General features: G+C 47.8%; 1 protein-coding gene and 1 non-coding gene across 3 annotated transcripts in view; both read right to left on the reverse strand.

The window, feature by feature from the left end:
* The window catches only part of HNRNPUL2 (heterogeneous nuclear ribonucleoprotein U like 2), a 124,174-nt gene that overhangs the window by 41,792 nt on the left and 55,931 nt on the right, over positions 1–26,451 (reverse strand). For both annotated transcript variants that reach the window (XM_063944985.1, XM_063944984.1), the window contains exons 7-13: positions 17,925–18,188; positions 6,320–6,442; positions 5,968–6,096; positions 5,519–5,684; positions 5,232–5,423; positions 5,029–5,135; positions 4,772–4,855 (exon numbers count right to left, since the gene is read on the reverse strand). In XM_063944985.1, coding sequence (XP_063801055.1) covers positions 4,772–4,855; positions 5,029–5,135; positions 5,232–5,423; positions 5,519–5,684; positions 5,968–6,096; positions 6,320–6,442; positions 17,925–18,188 — 1,065 coding nt within the window. The remainder of the gene's footprint in view (positions 1–4,771; positions 4,856–5,028; positions 5,136–5,231; positions 5,424–5,518; positions 5,685–5,967; positions 6,097–6,319; positions 6,443–17,924; positions 18,189–26,451) is intronic.
* LOC134971052 (U5 spliceosomal RNA) lies at positions 26,224–26,338 on the reverse strand. Its single transcript, XR_010190204.1, has one exon. It is a non-coding gene; the product is annotated as a U5 spliceosomal RNA (small nuclear RNA).

Consider the following 26,451-nt stretch of genomic DNA (forward strand, 5'->3'; position numbering starts at 1 on the left):
ATGGCCTTTAGCTCCAGAATATTTATGTGAAGCGAAATCTCCTGATTTGACCACAGTCCTTGGAAATTTCTTCCATGTGTGACTGCACCCCAGCCCCGAAGGCTGGCATCCGTGGTCACCAGGACCCAGTCCTGTATTCCGAATCTGCGGCCCTCTAGTAGATGAGCCCTCTGCAGCCACCACAGCAGCGACACCCTGTTCCTTGCCGACAGGGTTATCCGCTGTTGCATCTGGAGATGGGACAAGTACCATTTGTCCAACAGGTCCCACTGGAAAGTCCTTGCGTGGAACCTTCCGAATGGAATTGCTTCGTACGAAGCTACCATTTTTCCCAGGACTCGTGTGCATTGATGTACCGACACCTGTCCCGGTTTTAGGAGGTCTCTGACTAGAGATGACAACTCCTCGGCTTTTCCCACTGGAAGAAACACTTTTTTCTGGTCTGTGTCCAGAATCATTCCAAGGAACAGAAGACGTGTCGTCGGGACCAGCTGTGACTTTGGAATATTGAGAATCCAGCCGTGCTGTTGTAGCACTTCCCGAGAAAGTGCTACCCCCACTACCAACTGTTCCTTGGACCTCGCCTTTATCAGGAGATCGTCCAAGTACGGGATAATTAAAACTCCCTTCTTGCGAAGGAGTATCATCATTTCGGCCATTACCTTGGTAAAGACCCTCGGTGCCGTGGATAACCCAAACGGCAGCGTCTGGAACAGATAGTGACAGTCCTGTACCACAAATCTGAGGTACTCCTGGTGAGGAGGGTAAATGGGGACATGCAGGTACGCATCCTTGATGTCCAGGGAGACCATGTAATCCCCCTCGTCCAGGCTCGCAATAACCGCCCTGAGCGATTCCATCTTGAACTTGAACCTTTTGATATAAGTGTTCAAGGATTTTAAATTTAAGATGGGTCTCACCAAACCGTCCGGTTTCGGTACCACAAACATTGTGGAATAGTAACCCTTTCCTTGCTGAAGGAGGGGTACCTTGACAATCACTTGCTGTGAATACAGTTTTTGGATAGCCACCAACACTGCCTCCCTGGCAGAGGGAGTTGCTGGTAAGGCAGATTTTAGAAAACGGCGGGGGGGGGGGGGGGGGGGGGGGGGGAAGTCTCGAATTCCAGCCTGTACCCCTGAGATACTACTTGAAGGATCCAGGGATCCGAGAGAGCCCACTGTGTGCTGAAATTTCTGAGACGGGCCCCCACCGTACCCGGGTCCGCCTGTGAAGCCCCAGCTTCATGCTGTGGACTTACCGGACGCGGGGGAGGACGTTTGCTCTTGGGAACTGGCTGTATGCTGCAGCTTTTTCCCTCTACCTTTGCCTCTCGGCAGAAAGGATGCGCCTCGAGCCCTCTTGTGTTTATGGGGCCGAAAGGACTGCACTTGATAATACGGTGCTTTCTTTTGCTGTGGGGTAGCCTGTGGCAAAAATGTCGATTTCCCAGCCGTAGCTGTGGAAACGAGGTCTGAAAGACCATCCCCAAACAGTTCCACCCCCCTATAAGGCAAAACTTCCATGTGCCTTTTTGAATCGGCATCACCTGACCACTGCCGAGTCCATAACCCCCTTCTGGCGGCAATGGACATTGCGCTTATTTTTGATGCCAGCCGGCAAATATCCCTCTGTGCATCACGCATGTATAAGACAGCGTCTTTTATATGCTCTACTGTCAGCAAAATATTGTCCCTATCCAGGGTATCAATGTTATCAGACAGGGAATCTGACCACGCAGCAGCAGCACTGCACATCCATGCTGATGCAATCGCTGGTCGCAATATAATACCCGTGTGTATATATAGCTTTTAGGGTAGCCTCCTGCTTTCTATCAGCAGGATCCTTTAGGGCGGCCGTATCCTGAGACGGTAGTGCCACCTGTTTTGATAAACGTGTAAGCGCTTTATCTACCCTAGGGGGTGTTTCCCAACGTGACCTATCCTCTGGCGGGAAAGGGTACGCTGCCAATAACCGTTTAGAAATTATCAATTTCTTAATCGGGGGAAGTCCACGCTTCCTCACACACCTCATTTAATTCCTCAGATGCAGGAAAAACTACTGGTAGTTTTTTCTCACAGAACACAATACCCTTTTTTGTGGTACCTGGGTTACTATCAGAAATGTGTAATACATTTTTCATTGCCTCAATCATGTAACGGGTGGATCTATTGGAGGGTACACTAGTCTCAGTCGTCGACACTGGAGTCGGTATCCGTATCGACATCTGTGTCTGCCATCTGAGGTAGCGGGCGTTTTAAAGCCCCTGATGACATTTGAGACGCTGGAACAGTCACAAGCTGAGTAGCCGGCTGTCCTATGTCGTCAAACCTTTTATGTAAGGAGCTGACACTGTCACGTAATTCCTTCCATAAATCCATCCACACAGGTGTCGACCCCTCAGGGGGAGACAACACATTTACAGGCATTTGCTCTGCCTCCACATCATTTTCCTCATCATACATGTCGACAGCGGTACCGACACACAGCACACACAGGGAATGCTCTGACAGAGGACAGGACCCCACAAAGCCCTTTGGGGAGACAGAGGGAGAGTATGCCAGCACACACCAGAGCGCTATATAACAGAGGGATATCACTATACAGAGTGTTTTCCCCTATAGCTGCTTGTAATATTATATATATATATATATATATATATATATATATATATATATATATATATATATATATATATATATATATACACACACATACACACACACACACATACTGTGCCTAAATTTAGTGCCCCCCCCTCTCTTTTTTTACCCTTTCTGTAGTGCAGGACTGCAGGGGAGAGCCAGGGAGCGATCCTTCCAGCGGAGCTGTGAGGGAAAATGGCGCCAGTGTGCTGAGGGAGATGGCTCCGCCCCTTTTTCGGCGGGCTTTCTCCCGCTTTTTGTGTTATTCTGGCAGGGGTAATTTACACCTATATAGCCTCTGGGCTATGTATGGTGTTTTGCCAGCCAAGGTGTTAATATTGCTGCTCAGGGCGCCCCCCCCCAGCGCCCTGCACCCATCAGTGACCGAAGTGTGTGGTGTGCATGAGGAGCAATGGCGCACAGCTGCAGTGCTGTGCGCTACCTTGGAGAAGACAGAAGTCTTCAGCCGCAGATTTTCCGGACCTTCTTGCTTCTGGCTCTGTAAGGGGGACGGCGGCGCGGCTCCGGACGACGAGGTCGGGTCCTGTGTGCGATCCCTCTGGAGCTAATGGTGTCCAGTAGCCTAAGAAGCCCAAGCTACCACCACTTAGGTAGGTTCGCTTCTTCTCCCCTTAGTCCCTCGCTGCAGTGAGCCTGTTGCCAGCAGGTCTCACTGTAAAATAAAAAACCTAAACTATACTTTCTTTCTAGGAGCTCAGGAGAGCCCCTAGTGTGCATCCAGCTCGGCCGGGCACAGAAATCTAACTGAGGCTTGGAGGAGGGTCATAGGGGGAGGAGCCAGTGCACACCAGATAGTCCTAAATCTTTCTTTAGATGTGCCCAGTCTCCTGCGGAGCCGTCTATTCCCCATGGTCCTTACAGAGTTCCCAGCATCCACTAGGACGTCAGAGAAATATTTTATGTGTACATTGTTTTTATCCCATTTTTTAAAGAGACTTGTTGTATAAAAAAAACTTATGTGATACATATTTTTTTCTATGTGAATAAATTGTACTCTATTTTTATATTTATCTACCCTTAGTGTGAGTTTTTTTCTTTTAAAGACACCGTTGGTCGCTAACCCCACAGGGAACCGCCATCCCTGTCTGGGGGTCAGCAGACGCCCTTTTGAATCTTTAGGGAGTGTCAACTTTTACTTGCATGGTACATTATATACCTTGGCCTATAATCGTTGGTAAACACAAGTGGCGCAATAATTATATATATACATATATATACATACATACATACACACACACACTGCGCCTTAAAAATGCCCCGCCCCCTCCCCCCCCTTTCAGTTCTCGGTCAGCGAGTTCAGCAGGGGAGAGTCCGGGGAGCCAGCTTCTCTGCAGCGTTCTGTGGAGAAAACGGTGCTGTTAGTGCTGCGGGATCAAGCCTTCGGTCCCGCTTCAATATACAAAAAATGGCGGGGGATCTCTGCATTTACTGCCTCCGCAGCCTAATGTACCCTTATTGCCAGTCCAGAGGTTTATTGCTTCCCAGGGCGCCCCCCCCTGCGCCATGCACCCATCAGTGCCTGTTCCGCGTGTGGGAGCAATGGCGCGCAGCGTTACCGCTGCGTGCTTACCTCAGTGAAGATCTGAAGTCTTCTGCCGCCTTGAAGTCTTCTTTTCTTCTTATACACACCCGGCTTCTACCTTCCGGCTCTGCGAGGACAACGACGGCGTGGCTCTGGGACGAACGGCGGGGTCAGACCTGCCTTCCGACTCCCTCTGGAGCTAATGGTGTCCTGTAGCCTAAGAAGCAGAGCCTATCACTTAAGTAGGTCTGCTTCTCTCTCCTCAGTCCCACGATGCAGGGAGCCTGTTGCCAGCAGTGCTCCCTGAAAATAAAAAACCTAACAAAATTCTTTCAGAGAAACTCAGGAGAGCGCCCCTGTAATGCACCCAATCTCCTCTAGGCACAAAATCTAACTAAGGTCTGGAGGAGGGGCATAGAGGGAGGAGCCAGTGCACACCCATACTAAAAGTTCTTTATAGTGCTCATATCTCCTGCAGAGCCCGTCTATACCTTATGGTCCTTCTGGAGTCCCCAGCTTCCTCTAGGACGTAAGAGAAATTTAATTATGTAGCTGGGTTGATAACCGTTCAAGGCAACCTTACCCCTCTGTTCTGTGGTCTGAAGTTCTGTTGTCCATAGTATCTATTCTGCTGTTCAGAGTACCGATCAAAGTAATTCTGGTAGCCCTACAAGTTGTAGAAGAAAGGTAGTCACTTGATCTGACCTCAATATACATGGAAAGTGGCTAATGCCAACCTTTGGCAATTAAGTCACATTAGAGCAGTTACAATCTTTTATCAATTTGCATAAAAGGTGCAACCACCACATCTGAACACTTAATCAAATACTAATTTCTCACCCCTCTCTGAGATCCCCAGTACGACCGTGGCTGTTGATGGTACGGTTGTGGCCTGGAGTGCTGCAAGTGCATCCGGCTGTTGAAGGTCACCTGTTGGTTGAAGTTTCCTGGAAGAGGAAAATAAAGCATTAATAAACATGCATCTTGTCTCCTTGTACATACCTCCCAGCCAAACTCAGACAGACAATCCTATGTACACTTACCTCCACCACCTCCACGTCCCCTGTCTGTGCGGACACGCTTCTGCATGCGATTCCCCCTCTTGTCATTTGCGGGCAGCTGCCGACGAGCCTCCTTCTTGGCTTCCAATATCAAAGTATCTGCTTCTTCCTGTCCAAGCTCTGCATACAGGACATCTTCTAGAAGGTCACTCTTTGTAGGAATCATGAAGTTGGCTAAGTTGGAGAAGCAAATGCATAGGACAGAAAAGGTAAGAACGTGCCAAACTTATAACTCTTCATTGTACATTGTGTAAGGGAGTGGAAGATACCTTTCATCTCTAGAAGCACGTATTCAGGAATAATTTCCCCTTTCTCTTTGCGTGTCTCCAACCGTTTCTGCCATTCCTCATCTTTAAGAACCAGCATCACTGCTGTGCGTTGAAATCCTTTAAAGCAATGCATCTTCCTGCGCTGTGCAGAAAAATAAACCGTGCACTGGCAAAAGGAAACAAATAAAAACATGTGGATGAATACAAAGAGCAGGGATTCTCAACCAGTCCTCAAAGCACAGTAACAGTCCATGTTTTAAAGCATAACCACACTTGAGCACAGCTGACAATTAGTTCCTCAGATATTTGGATTTAACCATCTGTGCTCAAGCACAGATATCACTAAAACCTAGATAGTTAGTCTGCCTTGAGGACCATGATTGGGAAACACTGCAATAGGGATTAGCCACAAGTCCCATGCATCTCAAATAGTGTTTGAGCACTCTCACCTGGTCAATTATATAATTCCCCTTCCTACGAGCAGCCACTGGTACCAGTCTGATTAGACACTGCGTTGCCAGCTGCACAAGATTATCTTGGACTTTTTGGTTTTCCTCTTGGGCGTCTGGTCCAGTAGTCTGTGAAGAGAACAAGAGTCTGACTGTAGTTTACAGGACTACAATGCACCTAAGTGACCTCGACGACTCCATATCACATTCAAATACATTCATATTTTGGCCTCTCCACTAAAACCCTCTGACATTCAAAACCTAAATCTTTACAATGTGCAAGCAATGCATGAAGGCAGCTGCTGGATTAGCATCTCAGACCAGTTACTGTTCTTTCCCTTTGTGCACTCACCTTCAACTGCGGCAGCAATGCTTCAGTAGAAAGGAGCTGAAAACGCTTCTCTGGGTTTTCCTGAATGTGTTTTTGAGCCCATGTGGTTTTTCCAGTCCCTGGCAGACCGATCATAAGTAACACCTTGACAACAGAAACATTAGTGAATAAGAGGAAAAATAAGAATTTACTCACCGGTAATTCTATTTCTCGTAGTCCGTAGTGGATGCTGGGTACTCCGTAAGGACCATGGGGTATAGACGGGCTCCGCAGGAGACTGGGCACTCTTAAAAGAAAGATTAGGTACTGTATCTGGTGTGCACTGGCTCCTCCCTCTATGCCCCTCCTCCAGACCTCAGTTAGGGAAACTGTGCCCGGAAGAGCTGACATTACTAGGAAAGGATTTGGAATCCAGGGTAAGACTCATACCAGCCACACCAATCACACCGTACAACTCGTGATAACTATACCCAGTTAACAGTATGAACAATAACTGAGCCTCTCTCAACAGATGGCTCATACAATAACCCTTTAGTTAAGCAATAACTATATACATGTATTGCAGAGAGTCCGCACTTGGGACGGGCTCCCAGCATCCACTACGGACTACGAGAAATAGAATTACCGGTGAGTAAATTCTTATTTTCTCTGATGTCCTAGTGGATGCTGGGTACTCCGTAAGGACCATGGGGATTATACCAAAGCTCCCAAACGGGCGGGAGAGTGCGGATGACTCTGCAGCACCGAATGAGCAAACTCAAGGTCCTCCTCAGCCAGGGTATCAAACTTGTAGAATTTTGCAAAAAAGTGTTTGAACCCGACCAAGTAGCAGCTCGGCAAAGTTGTAAAGCCGAGACCCCTCAGGCAGCCGCCCAGGAAGAGCCCACCTTCCTCGTGGAATGGGCTTTTACTGATTTAGGATGCGGCAGTCCAGCCGCAGAATGTGCAAGCTGAATCGTGCTACAGATCCAGCGAGCAATAGTCTGCTTTGAAGCAGGAGCACCCAGCTTGTTGGGTGCATGCAGGATAAATAGAGAGTCAGTTTTTCTGACTCTAGCCATCCTGGAAACAAAGTTTCAGGGCCCGGACTACGTCCAGCAACTTGGAATCCTCCAAGTCCCTAGTAGCCGCAGGCACCACAATAGGTTGGTTCAAATGAAACGATGATACCACCTTAGGGAGAAATTGGGGACGAGTCTTCCATTCTGCCCTTTCCATATGGAAGATCAGATATGGGCTTTTACATGACAAAGCCGCCAATTCTGACACACGCCTAGTCCAAGCTAAGGCCAAAAGCATGACCACTTTCCACGTGAGATATTTTAGCTCCACGGTCGTAAGTGGCTCAAACCAGTGGGATTTTAGGAATCCAACACACGTTAAGATCCCAAGGTGCCACTGGAGGCACAAAAGGGGCTGAATATGCAGCACCCCTGTAACGACGTCCGAACTTCAGGCAGTGAAGCCCGTTCTTTTTGAGAGAAAAAGGGATAGGGCCGAAATCTTGGCCTTTATGGATCCTAATTTTAGGCCCATAGTCACTCCTGACTGTAGGAAGTGAAGGAATCGACCCCCCTGGAATTCCTCTGTAGGGCCTTCCCGGCCACACACCAAGCAACCTATTTTCGCCATATACAGTGAAAGTCTTGCTGTCACGTCTTTCCTAGCCTTTATCAGCGTAGGAATAACTGCATCCGGAATGCCCTTTTCTGCTAGGATCCGGCGTTCAACCGCCATGCCGTCCAACGAAGCCGCGGTAAGTCTTGGATCAGACAGGGTCCCTGTTGCAACATGTCCTGACTGAGAGGCAGAGGCCATGGGTCCTCTGAGAGCATTTCTTGCAGTTCCGGGTACAGAGTCCTTCTTGGCCAATCCGTAGCAAAGAATATTGTTCACACTCCTCCGTTTATTACAATTCTCAGCCCTTGGGTCTGAGAGGAAGAGGGGGGAATATATAGACCGACTGGAACACCCACAGTGTTACTAGTGCGACCACAGCTATCGCCTGAGAGTCCCTTGACCCAGTGTAAAACCTTTTTTATCTTTTTATTGAGGTGGGACGCCATGTAGTCCACCTGAGGCAGTTTCCATCAATTTGCAAAACCTCCGGGTGGAGGTAGTGTCCACTCCCGGAATGAACACTGCTGACAGTGCGCTTACTTGATTCTCCGCCCAGCAAAGAGAATTCTGGTGGCTTCTACCCTCGCCACCCTGCTCCTTGTGCCGCCCTGGCGGTTTACATGAGCCCCTGCGGTCTGACTGGATCAGAACCGGTTGGTCGCGAAGCAGGAACTCCGCTTGACTTAGGGCGTTGTATATGGCCCTTAGTTCCAGGATATTGATGTGAAGGCAAGTCTGTTGGCTTGACCACAAACCTTGGAATTTTCTTCCGTGTAACTGCCCCCCACCCTCGGAGGCTAGCATCCGTGGTCACCAGGACCCAGTCCTGAATGCCGAATCTGCGGCCCTCGAGAAGGTGAGCACTCTGCAGCCACCACAGGAGAGACACCCTGGCCCTGGGGGATAGGGTGATTAACCGATGCATCTGAAGATGTGATCCGGACCACTTGTCCAGTAAGTTCCATTGTCCTTGCATGGAACCAGCCGAAGGGGATGGCCTCGTATGATGCCATCATCCTTCCCAGGACTCGAGTGCAGTGATGCACTGACACCTGTTTTGGTTTTCAATAGATTCCTGACCAGTGTCATGAGCTCCTGAGCTCTCTCTATCGGGAGATAAACCCTCTTCTGGTCTGTGTCTAGGACCATGCCTAGGCGAGGCAGATGAGCTGTAGGAACCAACTGCGACTTCGGAATATATAGAATCCAGTCGTGTTGCCGTTTCACTTCCAGAGAAGGTGATACGCTGTCCAGCAACTGCTCTCCTGATCTCGCTTTTATGAGGAGATCATCCAAGTATGTGATAATAGTGACACCTTGCTTCCTCAGGAGCACCATCATATCCGCCATTACCTTGGTGAAATTGGTAATGACAATCCCGTACCGCAATTCTGAGGTACGCCTGATGAGGTGGATAAATGGGGACACGAAGGTATGCATCCCTTATGTCCCGATTAATTTCAGGCTTGCAATGACCGCTCTTAGCGATTCCATCTTGTACCTGAACCTTTTCAGGTATATGTTCAGGAATTTTAATTCAATATGGGTCTAACCGAACCGTCTGGTTTCGGGATTATAACATGGTCGAATAATAACACCCTCTTGTTGAAGGAGGGGACCCTTGACCACCACTTGTTGAAGATACAATTTACGAATTGCAGTTAACACTGGCTCCCTCTCTTGGGGGGAAGCCCGCCGGGTCCTCGGTGAGGGGGCATCTTCTCACAGTCCAGCCTGTATCCCTGCGATACAATTTCTATTGCCCAGGGATCTAACAGGGAACTTGTGGCTGAACTTACGAAGGCGTGTCCCCACCGGGCCTGGCTCCGCCTGTGGAGCCCCAGCGACATGCGGTGGATTTTTGTAGAGGCCGGGGAGGACTTCTGTTCCTGGGGACTAGCTGTGTTGTACAGCTTCTGTCCTCTGCCCCCGGCTCTGACAAGAAAGGACGCACCTCAGACTCTTGTTTCTTTATTCGAAAAGCTGCATTTAATAATGTCGTGCTTTCCTAGGCTGTGCAGGAATATAAGGCAAAATAATAGGATTTTGGTACTTACCAGGTAAATCCTTTTCTTTGAATCCATAGGGGGCACTGGAGTACTCTTGGGATATGGACGGTTTCCGTAGGAACAAGGCACTGAATATTCAAATTTAGAACTCTCCTCCCCTCCATATCCCATAGTACCTCAGTGTTTTTTACTGAGCCGAACAGGAGCGATAGAGAGGTTGACAATGGAGAATTACATATAACAAAAACGGACAACAATAAAGTTGACACATAACGTGACTGACAACTAAACAGTTGGCACAATAACCGATAGAACTTGAAACTTGAACCAGTCGGTGAGAATGTGTTACCATAAGATTCCCTGAACTTACCGCAAACCAGGTAAAACTGCTCTGGGTGGGCGTCCAGTGCCCCCTATGGATTCAAAGAAAAGGATTTACCTGGTAAGTACCAAAATCCTATTTTCTTTTTCATCCACTAGGGGTCACTGGAGTACTCTTGGGACGTACCAAAGCTTCCCCCGTGGGCGGGAGAGCAGTTTGGCACCTGTAACACTAGGCGGCCAAAGCTAGAAGCTGATGCCGCAAACGTATCAAACTTGTAAAAGCGCACAAACGTGTGCACTGATGACCAGGTAGCCGCACGGCAAAGCTGCATCGTAGAAGCCCCACGACCAGCTGCCCATGAAGTTCCCACAGAACGTGTGGAATGAGCTGTTACTGATGTAGGCGGCTGTAACCGAGCATGAAGGTAAGCCTGACGTATGGTCAGTTTAATCCATCTGGATAAGGTCTGCTTAGAAGCTGGCCAACCCATCTTGGCAGCATCATACAGAACAAACAACGTATCCGTCTTACGAACTGTAGATGTTCGGGACACAAACGCGTAAAGCGCGTACCACATCCAAGGTTCCAGAATTGCCTGTCAACACAGGAACTACTATTGGCTGATTGATGTGAAAGGATGACACTACCTTTGGTAGGAAAGCGGGATTCGTCCGAAGTTCCGCTCTGTCATCATGAAACACCAAATACGGTGGCTTGCATGACAAGGCACCAAAATCGGAAACACGCCTTGCAGAAGCCAAGGCTAGTAGGAAAATTGTTTTCCAAGTGAGAAACTTAATATCCACTTGGTGTAAGGGTTCAAAATATGAAGACTAAGAAATCTAAAACCAGATTCAAGTCCCATGGCGCTGTAGGTGGAATGAATGGAGGCTGTACTCTGAGGACACCTTGCAGAAAAGTGTGTACAGACGGCAATAGAGCCAATCATCTTTGAAAGTAAATTGACAAAGCAGATACCTGCACCTTTAGTGTAGATAAACGCAGTCCTCCATCCAGCCCCGTCTGTAGAAATAACAAAAGACGGGATAACTTAAAAGATGATGTCGGAAACTTCCGATCCTCACACCAACCTATATAGGCACGCCAGATTCTGTAATAATGAGCTGCCGTAACTGGCTTCCTAGCACGTAACATGGTTGGTATAACCGATTCTGGAATGCCCTCTCTCCTTAAGAGGGCGGTCTCAACAGCCACCCCGTCAAACGCAGCCGCGCTAAATCGGGGTAAAGGAACGGACCCTGTTGTAACAGGTCCGGACGAAGTGGGAGCGGCCAAGGCTCGTCTGCGAGTAGTCCTCGGAGATCCGAGAACCAAGCACTCGGAGGCCAATGAGGCGCCACTAGTATGACGGACGGCCTCTCTTTTGATCCGTTTTAGCAACAGAGGGAGCAGCGGACACGGTGGAAACAGGTACACGAGGCTGTACGGCCATGCGACGGTGAGAGCATCCACCGCCACAGCCTTTGGATCTCGCGTTCTGGACACATACTGGGGCGTTTGATGATTGTGGAGAGATGCCATCAGGTCCACTTGAGGGTAACCCCACCTCTGGGCCAACATGTGAAACACTTCTGGATGTAATGCCCATTCTCCTGGATGGAAATCCCGACGGCTGAGATAATCCGCCTCCCAGTTGTCCACTCCCGGAATGAACACTGCCGACAACATCACTTGGTGACGCTCGGCCCAATTGAGGATTCGAGCTACTTCTCGCATTGCCATGCAGCTTCTCGTTCCTCCTTGTTTGTTGATGTATGCGACCACCGTCGCATTGTCCGACTGCACCTGGACAGGCTGAGACCGAAGAATGTGCACTGCTTGTCGTAGCGCATTGTAAATTGCCCGGAGTTCCAGGACATTTATAGACAGCAATCTTTCGTGATCCGCCCAGAGACCCTGGAGCTGACAATTTCGAACTACAGCTCCCCAACCTCTGAGACTCGCGTCAGTCGTTAGAATTATCCAATTCCAGGCGCTGAACCGTTTCCCTGCGGTCAGATTGTGTACATTGAGCCACCAGAGTAGAGATACCCTGGCCCGTGGCGACAACCTCACTCTGTGGTGAATCTGCAGATGCGAGCCCGACCACTGTGCGAGCACATCCAGTTGAAAAGGACGCGAGTGAAGCCTCCCGAACTGAAGCGCTTCGAAAGCCGCCACCATTGTGCCTAAGAGGCGAATGCACAGATGTACCGAGACTGTGCGTGGCTTGAGCACCAATCGAACCAGATGACGAATGATCTGTACTTTCCGTTCTGGTAGGTAAATTCTTTGATTTACCGTATCGAGAATCATACCTAGGAATTGCAGTCGTTGAGACGGAATCAGATGTGATTTCTTGAAGTTGACAATCCAACCGTGCTGAACTAGGACATCGTACGTTAGCAACGCATGTTGGAGGAGCATCTGTTGAGACGGAGCTTTGATGAGCAGATCGTCCAAGTACGGAACTATGATCACTCCCAGGGATCTGAGATGAGCTATCATCACAGACATCACTTTGGTGAATACCCGAGGCGCTGACGAGAGGCCAAACGGTAGAGCCTGAAACTGGTAATGGTTCTGCCGGATTGCAAACCGCAAGAACCTCTGATGAGGTGGCCAAATCGGAATGTGTAAATACGCATCTCTGAGATCCAGCGCAATCATGAATTCCTGTGGCTCTAAACCTGCAATTACTGACCGCAGAGATTCCATCTTGAATCTGTAGTAAGTGACGTACTGATTGAGGCCCTTTAAGTTCAATATTGGCCTGACCGAGCCATCCGGCTTTGGTACCACAAACAGACTGGAATAATAACCCTGCCCTTGTTGGTGTACAGGGACCGGAATCAAAACTGCTGACTCCAACAGAGATTGAATGGCAATTTGCAGAACCGCCCTTTTGTCGTCCAACACAGGCAGTCCTGTCTTGAAAAACCGCAGTGGCGGGAGACAGTCGAATTCTATTTTGTAACCTTTTAGCACTAAATTGCGGATCCACCCATCTGTGGACGTCTGAAACCACGCCAAATGGAACGTCTGAAGGCGTGCTCCCACAATTGGAGATCCAAGATGGGCTGGGAGTCCGTCATGCCACTGGTTTGTCAGTGACCTTAGCGTCTTGACGACTGGCGTTGGTTTGGTGGAAACCACGCCCTCGACCTCGTCTACCGGCCGTGGCTGGTCCTCTACCACGGCCTCGAAAGGGCTGAGGCCGAAAGGATTTGAACGCCGGCCCCGAGTATTTCCGTCTAGGCGCCGTTGGAGGCAATGGTAAGAATAAAGACTTACCACCCGTGGCCTCAGCAATCCATTTGTCCAATTCAGGACCAAACAACTTCTCGCCACCGTAAGGTAACGCCTCTATACCTCTTTTGACCTCCGCCTCCGCTTGCCAAGAGCGCAGCCAGAGTGCTCGTCGTGCTGTAACTAGCGACGAGGAAAGGCGAGAAGTGAGCTGACAGACGTCAGTAGAAGCTGTACATAGATAATCAGCAGCTTCCCAGATTTGATCAGCGATAAGTATAAGGTGATCGTCATGTAGGGCAGATTTGAGTTCTGTTATCCATACCATGAGCGCCTTAGTTACCCAAATGCCAACCAACCCAGGTCTAAGCAACACCCCTGCTGCTATATACATGGATTTTAGCATAGCTTCAATTTTACGGTCTGAAGGGTCTTTAAGCGTAGTAGCCATCGGTACTGGTATGGTTAATTTCTTAGTAAGTTTAGACACAGACGAATCCACCAATGGCGGATTCTCCCATGTAGCTGTCACAGACTCCGGAAACGGGTAACTAGACTTAAACCTGCGAGGAATAGAAAAGAGTTTATCCGGATTCTTTCGTGTTTCCAGTAACATCTTATTAAGAGATTCCGAAACCGGAAAACACATCGGAGTCCTCTGTCGTTTAGCAAAGACTTCATCATCATTCGTCAGAGGCTCCTCAGATTCTGTAAACTTCAGAGACTGACGCACCGCTCTGATGAGATTATCAATGCCTGGGCTGTCAAAATCTTCACTATCTGACTGCTGGTCTACTTCGCCCTCCTCACCGTCATCTTGCGCAGTGAGGTCTGGCATAGAGTCGTCAGACTGTAACATAGCCGAAACTGGTCAATCATAAGACAAATGAAATTTATCCCTAGGCTGAGACCCCTCCGGCAGTCCTAGCGGTCTCACCCTAGACTCCGATCTTGCCGCTTCCCGCTCCTGTCGAGCGGCGGCCAATTCAGATTGCAATCCAACCATGACATCTGCTAGCATAGCCCATGGAGGGTCCGGGAATGAAACCGGTTTGGACAGCGGAGCCGTAATCGTATTTGTAGCGGAATCCACAAAACATACTGTGCATGTGGTAGATCCATCCGGTAACACACTCTGACAGACAAGGCAGTGGGTTTTAGGTTTTGCTGGTGCCTTACTCATTATGCCGACAGACAACACAATACACAAAGACAGACAACCTGCACGACTCCGTAAATAATACTAAGGTGTCATATATATATATATATATATATATATATATTATAATATATATATATATATATATATATATATATATATATATATATATATATATATATATATATATATATATATATATATATATATATATATATATATATATATATATATATATATCTATCTATCTGGCAAGGTGTAGTGCACGTGCCAGTACGATATGAAACTGATCCCAAATTCCCACCAACACCCCTGTGCCTTTGGTGGAGTAGAGATGCAGTACAGGATCTGGAATCACAACAGGAAGACAGGAAGCAAGATTAAAATGGCTGCCATGCCTTACAGTGCAGGGTATATGTAACATGCAGCCAACCCTGTAATATAGGCTTAACAGCCTATTTCCCCCCGTATGCAGCCCTCCGCTAATGTCCTGTCCCCCCTCTGCTCCCTCCCCCCTCGTGTACCGCTGTCTGAGCGGGAATGCCGGGGCGCGGGTACCTGCAGGGAGCCGGGGAGCGCTGTAATGGAGCATCCTGCAGCGGCAGCCGGCGCGTGTGTGGCGGGCGGGTGCGAGCGGCGGGTGAGCGCGGCGGTCGGCGGGTGTGAGCGGCAGCCGGCGAGGCTCAGCGGTGGAGGCGGCGCGGACCGGAGCGGTTGCCGGGCGGCGTCAGTCTTCAGTGAACAGTGTACCCACACAGCGGGGCGGCAGCGTGCGCTGACCGCTCCGTACCCCCAGCATACCTGACTCCAGAGGCGAAGGCTGTGACGGGGCTTCTATCTGTAAGCTCCGTCCAGCTGTAGCAGCAGTCAGGGAATGTGCTGCGTGTGGCTGTGAGGGTGCTCTTTGTGAGGACCGACACGCCATGCGCTGCTCCGTGCAGCGGCACTATCCCGGACCCAAGTTTTTACAGAAACTGGGAAGGGATGTGCTGTTAGTAGAAAAGGTAAAAGGCAGAAAATTTTTTTTCAAAATATTCAAAGTAGTGTGGTTTAAGCTCCACACAAGCCCTGTTGCTACGAGAAGCACAGAAAAAACACTGAGGTACTATGGGATATGGAGGGGAGGAGAGTTCTAAATTTGAATATTCAGCGCCTTGTTCCTACGGAAACCATCCATATCCCAAGAGTACTCCAGTGACCCCTAGTGGATGAAAAAGAAATCAGAATTACCAGCTATAGCTGTGGAGACCAGGCCCGAGAACCTTTCTCCACACAATCCTCAGCCTTCCATATGACTCTTAAGTCGGCATCATCTGTCCAATGTATATTCTACAGGACACGTCAAGCAGAAATCGACATAGCTTTTGTCTCTAGGACCCAGTAAACTCATGCTTTATAATTATATATCTATCACTTAAGACAGCATCTTAAAATATTTATATGCATACTAGGGTCTCAATCTCTGCTGATAAAGTACCTGTCCACGCTGCCACAGCGCTATAAACCTATGCCGACACAATCGCCAGTCTGGGTAGTATACTAGAATGTGCACACTATCTGCAGGGTCCCTGAGAATAGCTAGTGCAAACAGGACACCCAAGGGGAAGATTCTCAACACATCCTGGCCCTAGTGGGGAAAGGATACAGCCTGAGAATTCTCTTGTGGGAAGCTGCCGTCTCTTGTCTGGAGATTCCCGCTCTTTTTCCTCATGAGAGGAGGGAAATTTACCTCAGCATTCTTCCCCTTAACATGTGTACTCTCGTGTCAGGGACAGATGAGCCATCAGTGATATGCCAATCATCTTTTATTCCAATAATCATATATTGAATATCTTTTAGCCCTCTTGGCTGTAACTTTGCATTATCGTAGTCGACAGTGGAGTTAAACTCTGTGTCGATACTTTGTTATTTTGGATAGTGAGCATAGAGAGACTCTGAAGGACTCTGTGACATAGGGACAGACCAGGGTAGATTTCCTTTCTGTTCCCTAACCTTTTGTGCAATAATTTTACCTCAGCACTTACACATATCCAAACAGGTGTCGGCGTTGTTGACGGAGACACCCTCCCACACACTTATCCGCTCTATCACCTCCTTAGAGGAGCCTTTTACCTCAGACATGTCGACACACGCGTACCGACACACCACACACACAGGGGATGCTCTATTTGAAGACCGTTCCCCCACCAGGCCCTTTGGAGAGACAGAGAGAGAGTATGCCAGCACACACCACAGCGCTATATAATACAGGGATGTACACTATACTGAGTGATTTTCCCCTATAGCAGCTTATATACACAGTTTTGCGCCTAAATTTATCTGCCCCCCCCCTCTCTTTTTTACCCTTTGTGTACCAGGATACTGCAGGGGAGAGCCTGGGGAGCTTCCTTTCAGCTGAGCTGTGAAGAGAAAATGGCGTCGGTGTGCTGAGGAAGAAGGCCCGGCCCCCTCAGCGGCGGGCTTCTGTCCTTTTATGTACTTTAATGGCGGGGGTTAATGCACATATACAGTTTATCAGACTGTATTATGTGCTTTTCGCCAAGTAAGGTAATCTAATTGCTGCCCAGAGTCTGTTGCCAGCAGATCTCACTGAAAATAAAAAACCTAACAAATACTTTCTTTTCTAGGAAGCTCAGGAGAGCCCCTAGGGTGCATCCAGCTTTAGCCGGGCACAGATACTAACTGAGGCCTGGAGGAGGGGCATAGAGGGAGGAGCCAGTGCACACCAGATATAGTACCTAATCTTTCTTTTAAGAGTGCCCAGTCTCCTGCGGAGCCCGTCTATACCCCATGGTCCTTACGGAGTACCCAGCATCCACTAGGACGTCAGAGAAATCTGATAATATAATCTATGTAATAAACCTGTATAAAATATCATACAGAAATTATGACCATGTACTGTGATATCCTAGGCATCACAATGAATGTAAAGATATTTCAGATGATCACAGCAGACCTCAACTGGCTTCAGGTACCTCTTGAGCAAATAAAACCATTAAGTCTTCAGCAATTAAAGATTTATTTTTTTAAGTGTATGGTCAAACCTAGTGGCCAAGAGAATAAGGGAGGCCCACCACTGCTCACTATGTACCAAATGTTTGTCATCCTGCTAAAGTGGAAAGCTGACAACATGCACCAAGACGGATCTCCAGCCATCCAGAGCTCAAAGACAAGTTTAAAGACACAGAATCCTATAACAAAGTTCATCCAATTTTCATTGCAGTGCTGAAAAGTTACATATACTTTGCAAATTATGTGCCATACCTCACACTCTTCTACAGTTGAAGGTGGCAATGGCATCCTTGTCAGGTCTTCAGGCTGAATTCCTTTCAGGAAGGTGAATCCGTCGGGTGGAAGATGCCAAGGCTCCTCCTTCTGTCCAAAGTTGACCTGGAAAGTGCATCCCTTGCACAAGACGTGGGGCAGCAGTGCCTGCTCACTCAAAGTACTCTTATCCAAGACAAAAGCCTGACCTAAGGCCACACCATTTTTAGAGAAAAAAATCTGTACCAAGTCACCATCTAGGTTCTGTATGAAGTAAAGAAATAGAAGCTTAGAAAGGGAAGGGAATTTAATTATATATATATATATATATATATATATATATATATATATATATATATATATATATATATATATATATATACATACACACACACACACACATATATATATATAATATAAGAATTTACTTACCGATAATTCTATTTCTCGGAGTCCGTAGTGGATGCTGGGGTTCCTGAAAGGACCATGGGGAATAGCGGCTCCGCAGGAGACAGGGCACAAAAAGTAAAGCTTTAGGATCAGGTGGTGTGCACTGGCTCCTCCCCCTATGACCCTCCTCCAAGCCTCAGTTAGGATACTGTGCCCGGACGAGCGTACACAATAAGGAAGGATTTTGAATCCCGGGTAAGACTCATACCAGCCACACCAATCACACTGTACAACCTGTGATCTGAACCCAGTTAACAGTATGATAACAGCGGAGCCTCTGAAAAGATGGCTCACAACAATAATAACCCGATTTTTGTAACTATGTACAAGTATTGCAGATAATCCGCACTTGGGATGGGCGCCCAGCATCCACTACGGACTCCGAGAAATAGAATTATCGGTAAGTAAATTCTTATTTTCTCTAACGTCCTAGTGGATGCTGGGGACTCCGTCAGGACCATGGGGATTATACCAAAGCTCCCAAACGGGCGGGAGAGTGCGGATGACTCTGCAGCACCGAATGAGAGAACTCCAGGTCCTCCTCAGCCAGGGTATCAAATTTGTAGAATTTAGCAAACGTGTTTGCCCCTGACCAAGTAACTGCTCGGCAAAGTTGTAAAGCCGAGACCCCTCGGGCAGCCGCCCAAGATGAGCCCACCTTCCTTGTGGAATGGGCATTTACAGATTTTGGCTGTGGCAGGCCTGCCACAGAATGTGCAAGCTGAATTGTACTACAAATCCAACGAGCAATAGTCTGCTTAGAAGCAGGAGCACCCAGCTTTTTGGGTGCCTACAATATAAACAGCAAGTCAGACTTTCTGACTCCAGCCGTCCTGGAATTATATATATATATATATATATATATATATATATATATATATATATATATATATATATATATATATATATATATATATATATATATATATATATATATATATTTTCAGGGCCCTGACAACGTCTAGCAACTTGGAGTCCTCCAAGTCCCTAGTAGCCGCAGGCACCACAATAGGTTGTTTCAGGTGAAACGCTGACACCACCTTAGGAAGAAACTGGGGACGAGTCCGCAGTTCTGCCCTGTCCGAATGGAAAATCAAATATGGGCTTTTGTAAGACAAAACCGCCAATTTTGACAATCGCCTGGCCGAGGCCAGGGCCAACAGCATGGTCACTTTCCATGTGAGATATTTCAAATCCACACATTTGAGTGGTTCAAACCAATATGATTTGAGGAATCCCAACACTACGTTGAGATCCCACGGTGCCACTGGAGGCACACAAGGGCTGTATATGCAATACTCCCTTGACAAACGTCTGGACTTCAGGAACTGAAGCCAATTCTTTCTGGAAGAAAATCTATAGGGCCGAAACTTGAACCTTAATGGACCCCAATTTGAGGCTCATAGACACTCCTGTTTGCAGGAAGTGCAGAAATCGACCTAGTTGAAATTTTTTTTTCGTGGGGCCCTCCTGGCCTCACCCACGCAACATATTTTTACCACATGTGGTGATAACGTTGTGCGGTCACCTCCTTCCTGGCTTTGACCAGGGTAGGTATGACCTCTTCCGGAATGCCTTTTCCCTTAGGATCCGGCGTTCAACCGCCATGCCGTCAAACGCAGTCGCGGTAAGTCTTGGAACAGACAAGGTCCCTGCTGGAGCAGGTCCTTTCTTAAAGGCCGATGCCACGGTTCCTCTTGGAACAGACATGGTACTTGCTGAAAGCAAATCCCTTCTTAGCTCCCGAGGCCATTAGTCCTCTGTGAGCATCTCTTGAAGTTCCGGTTACCAAGTCCCTCTTGGCCAATCCGGAGCCACGAGTATAGTTCTTACTCCTCTATGTCTTATAATTCTCAATACCTTGGTTATGAGAAGCAGAGAAGGGAACACATACACCGACTGTTACACCCACGGTGTTACCAGGACGTCCACAGCTATCGCTTGAAGGTCTCGTGACCTGGCGCAATACCTGTCCCATTTTTTTGTTCGGGCGGGACGCCATCATGTCCACCTTTGGTCTTTCCCAACGGTTCACAATCATGCGGAAAACTTCCCGATGAAGTTCCCACTCTCCCGGGTGGAGGTCGTGCCTGCTGAGGAAGTCTGCTTCCCAGTCGTCCACTCCCGGAATGAACACTGCTGACAGTGCTATCACATGATTTTCCGCCTAGCGAAAAATCCTTGCAGTTTTGTCACTGCCCTCCTGCTTCTTGTGCCGCCCTTTCTGTTTACGTGGGCGACTGCCGTGATGTTATCCCACTGGATCAATACCGGCTGACCTTGAAGCAGAGGTCTTGCTAAGCTTAGAGCATTATAAATTTGTTCTTAGCTCCAGTATATTTATGTGGAGAGAATTCTCCAGACTTGATCACACTCCTTGTGTGACTGCTCCCCAGCCTCTCAGGCTGGCCTCCGTGGTCACGAGCATCCAATCCTGAATGCCGAATCTGCGGCCCTCTAGAAGATGAGCACTCTGTAATCACCACAGGAGAGACACCCTTGTCCTTGGATATAGGGTTATCCGCTGATGCATCTGAAGATGCGATCCGGACCATTTGTCCAGCAGATCCCACTGAAGAGTTCTTGCGTGAAATCTGCCGAATGGAAGCGCTTCGTAATAAGCCACCATTTTTACCAGGACTCTTGTGCAATGATGCACTGACACTTTTCCTGGTTTTAGGAGGATCCCGATTAGCTCGGATAACTCCCTGGCTTTCTCCTCTGGGAGAAACACCTTTTCCTGGACTGTGTCCAGAATCATCCCTAGGACCAGCAGACGTGTCGTCGGAACAACTGCGGTTTTGGAATATTTAGAATCCACCCGTGCTGTCGTAGAACTACTTGAGATAGTGCTACTCCGACCTCCAACTGTTCTCTGGACCTTGTTCTTATCAGGAGGTCGTCCATTTTCTTTGAAGACGAATCCTCCTTTCGGTCATTACCTTGGTAAGGACCCGGGGTGCCTTGGACAATCCAACGGCATCGTCTTGAAACTGATAGTGACAGTTCTGTACCACGAACCTGAGGTACCCTTGGTGAGAAAAGGCAAATTTTGGGACATGGAGGTAAGCATCCCTGATGTCCCGGGACACCATATAGTCCCCTTGTTCTTTGCTATCACTGCTCTGAGTGACTCCATCTGGATTTGAACCCTTGTAAGTGTTCAAATTTTTCAGATTTAGAATAGGTCTCACCTAGCCTTCAGTACCACCATATAGTGTGGAGTAATACCCCTTTCCTTGTTGTCGGAGTGGTAAATTTATCACCTGCTGGGAATACAGCTTGTGAATTGTTTTCAATACTGCCTCCCTGTCGGAGGGAGACATTGGTACAGCAGACTACAGGAACCTGTGAGGGGGGAAACCTCTCGACATTCCAATCTGTACCCCTTGGATACTACTTGTAGGATCCAGGGGTCCTGTACGGTCCCAGCGTCATGCTGAGAACTTGGTAGAAGCGGTGGAGGGCTTCTGTTCCTGGGAATGGGCTGCCTGCTGCAGTCTTCTTCCCTTTCCTCTATCCCTGGGCAGATATGACTCTTATAGGGACGAAAGGACTGAGGCTGAAAAGACGGTGTCTTTTTCTGCAGAGATGTGACTTAGGGTAAAAAACGGTGGATTTTCCAGCAGTTGCCCTGGCCACCAGGTCCCATGGACCGACCCCAAATAACTCCTCCCCTTTATACGGCAATACATCTTTGTGCCGTTTGGAATCTGCATCACCTGACCACTGTCATGTCCATAAACATCTTCTTGCAGATATGGACATCGCATTTACTCTTGATGCCAGAGTGCAAATATCCCTCTGCGCATCTCGCATATATAGAAATGCATCCTTTAAATGCTCTATAGTCAATAAAATACTGTCCCTGTCAAAGGTATCAATATTTTTAGTCAGGGAATCCGACCAAGCCACCTCAGCTCTGCACATCCAGGCTGAGGCGATCGCTGGTCGCAGTATAACACCAGCATGTGTGTGTATACTTTTTAGGATATTTTTCAGCCTCCTATCAGCTGGCTCCTTAAGTACGGCCCTATCCGTAGATGGTACCGCCACTTGTTCTGATAAGCGTGTGAGCGCCTTATCCACCCTGAGGGGTGTTTCCCACCGCGCCTTAACTTCTGGCGGGAAAGGGTATACCGCCAATAATTTTCTATCGGGGGAAACCCACACTTCATTTAATTTATCTGATTCAGGAAAAACTACAGGTAGTTTTTTCACCTCACACATAATACCCTTTTTTGTGGTACTTGGAGTATCAGAAATATGTAACACCTCCTTCATTGCCCTTAACGTGTGGCCCTAAAAGAAAATACGTTTGTTTCTTCACCGTCGACACTGAAATCAGTGTCCGTGTCTGGGTCTGTGTCGACCGACTGAGGTAAATGGGCATTTTACAGCCCCTGACGGTGTTTGAGACGCCTGGACAGATACTAATTTGTTCGCCGGCCCTCTCATGTCGTCAACCGGCTTGCAGCGTGTTGACATTGTCACGTAATTTCCATAAATAAGCCATCCATTCCGGTGTCGACTCCCTAGAGAGTGACATCACCATTACAGGCAATTTGCTCCGCCTCCTCACCAACATCATCCTCATACATGTCGACACACACGTACCGACATATAGCACACACACACAGGGAATGCTCTGATCGAGGACAGGACCCCACTAGCCCCTTGGGGAGACAGAGGGAGAGTTTGCCAGCACACACCAAAGCGCTATATTTTACAGGGATAGCCTTATAATAAAGTGCTCCCTTATAGCTGCTTTTATAAAATCACAATTTCGCCAAATTTTGCCCCCCCTCTCTTGATTTAACCCTGTTTCTGTAGTGCAGTGCAGGGGAGAGCCTGGGAGCCTTCCTGACCAGCGGAACTGTGTGAGGAAATGGCGCTGTGTGCTGAGGAGATAGGCCCCGCCCCCTTTTCGGCGGGCTCGTCTCCCGCTTAAAAATGGATTCTGGCAGGGGTTAAATATCTCCATATAGCCCCGGAGGCTATATGTGAGGTATTTTTTGCCAAAAAAAGGATTTTCATTGCTGCCCAGGGCGCCCCCCCCCCAGCGCCCTGCACCCTCAGTGACTGCCGTGTGAAGTGTGCTGAGAGCAATGGCGCACAGCTGCAGTGCTGTGCGCTACCTTAATTAGACTGAGGAGTCTTCTGCCGCCGATTCTGGACCTTCTTCTCTTTTCAGCATCTGCAAGGGGCCGGCGGCGAGGCTCCGGTGACCATCCAGGCTGTACCTGTGATCGTCCCTCTGGAGCTAATGTCCAGTAGCCAAAGAAGCCAATCCATCCTGCACGCAGGTGAGTTCACTTCTTCTCCCCTAAGTCCCTCGATGCAGTGATCCTGTTGCCAGCAGGACTCACTGTAAAATAAAAAACCTAAGCTAAACTTTTCTAAGCAGCTCTTTAGGAGAGCCACCTAGATTGCACCCTTCTCGGCCGGGCACAAAAACCTAACTGAGGCTTGGAGGAGGGTCATAGGGGGAGGAGCCAGTGCACACCACCTGATCCTAAAGCTTTACTTTTTGTGCCCTGTCTCCTGCGGAGCCGCTATTCCCCATGGTCCTTTCAGGAACCCCAGCATCCACTAGGACGATAGAGAAATATATATATATATATATATATATATATATATATATATATGTACAATAGAGGTGTATAGTAAGCGCTTAAAACCTAAAACGTTTACAATAAATAATAGGATTTTGGTACTTACCAGGTAAATCCTTTTCTTTGAATCCATAGGGGGCACTGGAGTACTCTTGGGATATGGACGGGCGGAGCCGAACAAAGGCACTGAATATTCAAATTTAGGACCCTCCCACCCCTCCATATCCCCGAGTACCTCAGTGTACTGTCTCAGTGTTTTTTACTGAGCGAACAGGAACGATATAGAGAGGTTGACAATGGAGAATACCTATAACATAACGGACAACAACAATGTTGACCCATAACCTTACTGTCAACTAAACAGTTGACACCATAACCGATAGAACTTTATAATTTGAACCAATCGGTGAAAATGTGTTACCATAAGCTCCTCTGAGCTTAATATCAATCAAGTAAAACTTGTTACCCTAAGCTCCCTTGAGCTTAAAACAACCCAGGTAAAACTGCTCTGGGTGGGCGTCCAGTGCCCCCTATGGATTCAAAGAAAAGGATTTACCTGGTAAGTACCAAAATCCTATTTTCTTTATCATCCACTAGGGGTCACTGGAGTACTCTTGGGACGTACCAAAGCTTCCCTCGTGGGCGGGAGAGCTGTTTGATACTTGTAACAGTAGGCAGCCCAAAGCTAGATGCTGATGGCGCCACCATTTATAACGTGTAAACGTGCACAAACATGGTGCACATGAAGGCTATATAGCCGCGTTTTAGACACTCCACGACCCACTGGGTCTGACATTCCCACAGACCTGTGGGATGAGCTATTACTGACGCAGGCGATTGTAACTTAGCCTTAAAGTAAACCTGACTTGTAGTCATTATTATTACCCAACTGGATAATGTCTGCTAAGAAACTGGCTAACCCCAGTTGGCAGTATCATAGAGAACAAACAACGTATTCATATCACGTACTGTTGACGTTCGGGACATATATAAACGCGTAATGCGTGTACCACATTCAGAATTCTAGAATGTGCTGTCCACACAGGAAACCCCTATTGGTATATTGATGTGAAGAATACGAAAGCGTGATTCGTCCGAAGATCTGCTTTGTCATGAGAAAACTCAAATACGGTGGCTTGGAATACAAGGCACCCAAATATGAAAACAAAACCCTTGCCGAAGCCAAGGCTATAAGAAAATTGTTTTCCAAAGTGAGAAACTTAATTCCCATTTGTTGAAAGGGTTCAAAATATGAAAACTGTAAGAAATCTGAACCCAACTTCAAGTCGCCTGGCGCTGTAGGTGGGATAAATAGAGTGTGAACTTTGATGACACCTTGTAGAAAGATGTGTACAGACGCCAATAGAGGCAAACGTCTTTGACAATAAGTTTATCACACAGATACCTGCACTCTTCGTGCAGATCAACGCAGTTTTCCATCCCACCCCGTTTAACAGAATACGGGTTACTTGAAGGATGATGTTGGAAACTTCCGAGGTTTACAACCTATGTAAGCACACGAAATTTTGTAAAAATGAGCTGCCTTAAACGGCTTACTATTTCGTAACATGGTTAGTATAACCGATACTGTAATGCTCAATTTCTTAAGAGGGCGTTTGCACCCTCACCCCGTCAACCGCAGCTGCGGTACATAGATAATAGGTACATAGGTAACTATGGGTAAACTAACGTTCCCTGATGTAACAGGTTGGACGTATTATGAGCGGGCCAAGATCGTGTGCAAGTATTCCTTGAAAATTCGAGAAGCAAACTTCTCCGAAACCCATGAGCTACCACCAGTATGACTGTGACAAACTGTCTTATGAGCCGTTTTGACAACGGAGAGAGCAGCGGAAACTGGTGGAGCCAGATACACGATGCTGAATGACCACATGAATGTGAGCGACTCCACCGCCACTGCCCTTGTGATCTGTTTTGTACACATACTGAGCTTTTGTAATTGTGGCGAGATGCCATCATGTATACTTGAGGGTAACCCCCTTCTGTGGACTCACATATGAAACACCTCTGGATTTAATGTCCAGTTTTCAGGATCCAAATCCTGACGGGTGAGATCCTCTGTCTAACAGATGTCCACTCACGTAATGTGACATTTTCACATAATGGTGTTCTAAGCCATTGAGGATTTGAGTCACATGCCGCATTACCATGCGGCTTCTTGGTTCTCACTGGTTGTTGTGTATGCAACTGCCGTTGCCTTGTTTGACTGCTTAAGGCCAGCGTGAGACAGGCATCAAACATTTACCTGAAACTCATGGTTGTTCCTCTCCACAGAAATCTTTAGTAAAAGGCAAAAGATTTATTCGTTCTGAAGAGAAACCAGAGTATATACCTGGTCAGACTGAAAGCGAATCATGTATTGCAGTGTAAAATGCACAGAGTTCTAGGACCTTTATCGACAGCAATCTGTCGTGTTTTAGAACCTTTGTTGCTGATTTTAA

Source organism: Pseudophryne corroboree, chromosome 11 (assembly GCF_028390025.1).
Source record: "Pseudophryne corroboree isolate aPseCor3 chromosome 11, aPseCor3.hap2, whole genome shotgun sequence".
NCBI lineage: Eukaryota > Metazoa > Chordata > Amphibia > Anura > Myobatrachidae > Pseudophryne > Pseudophryne corroboree.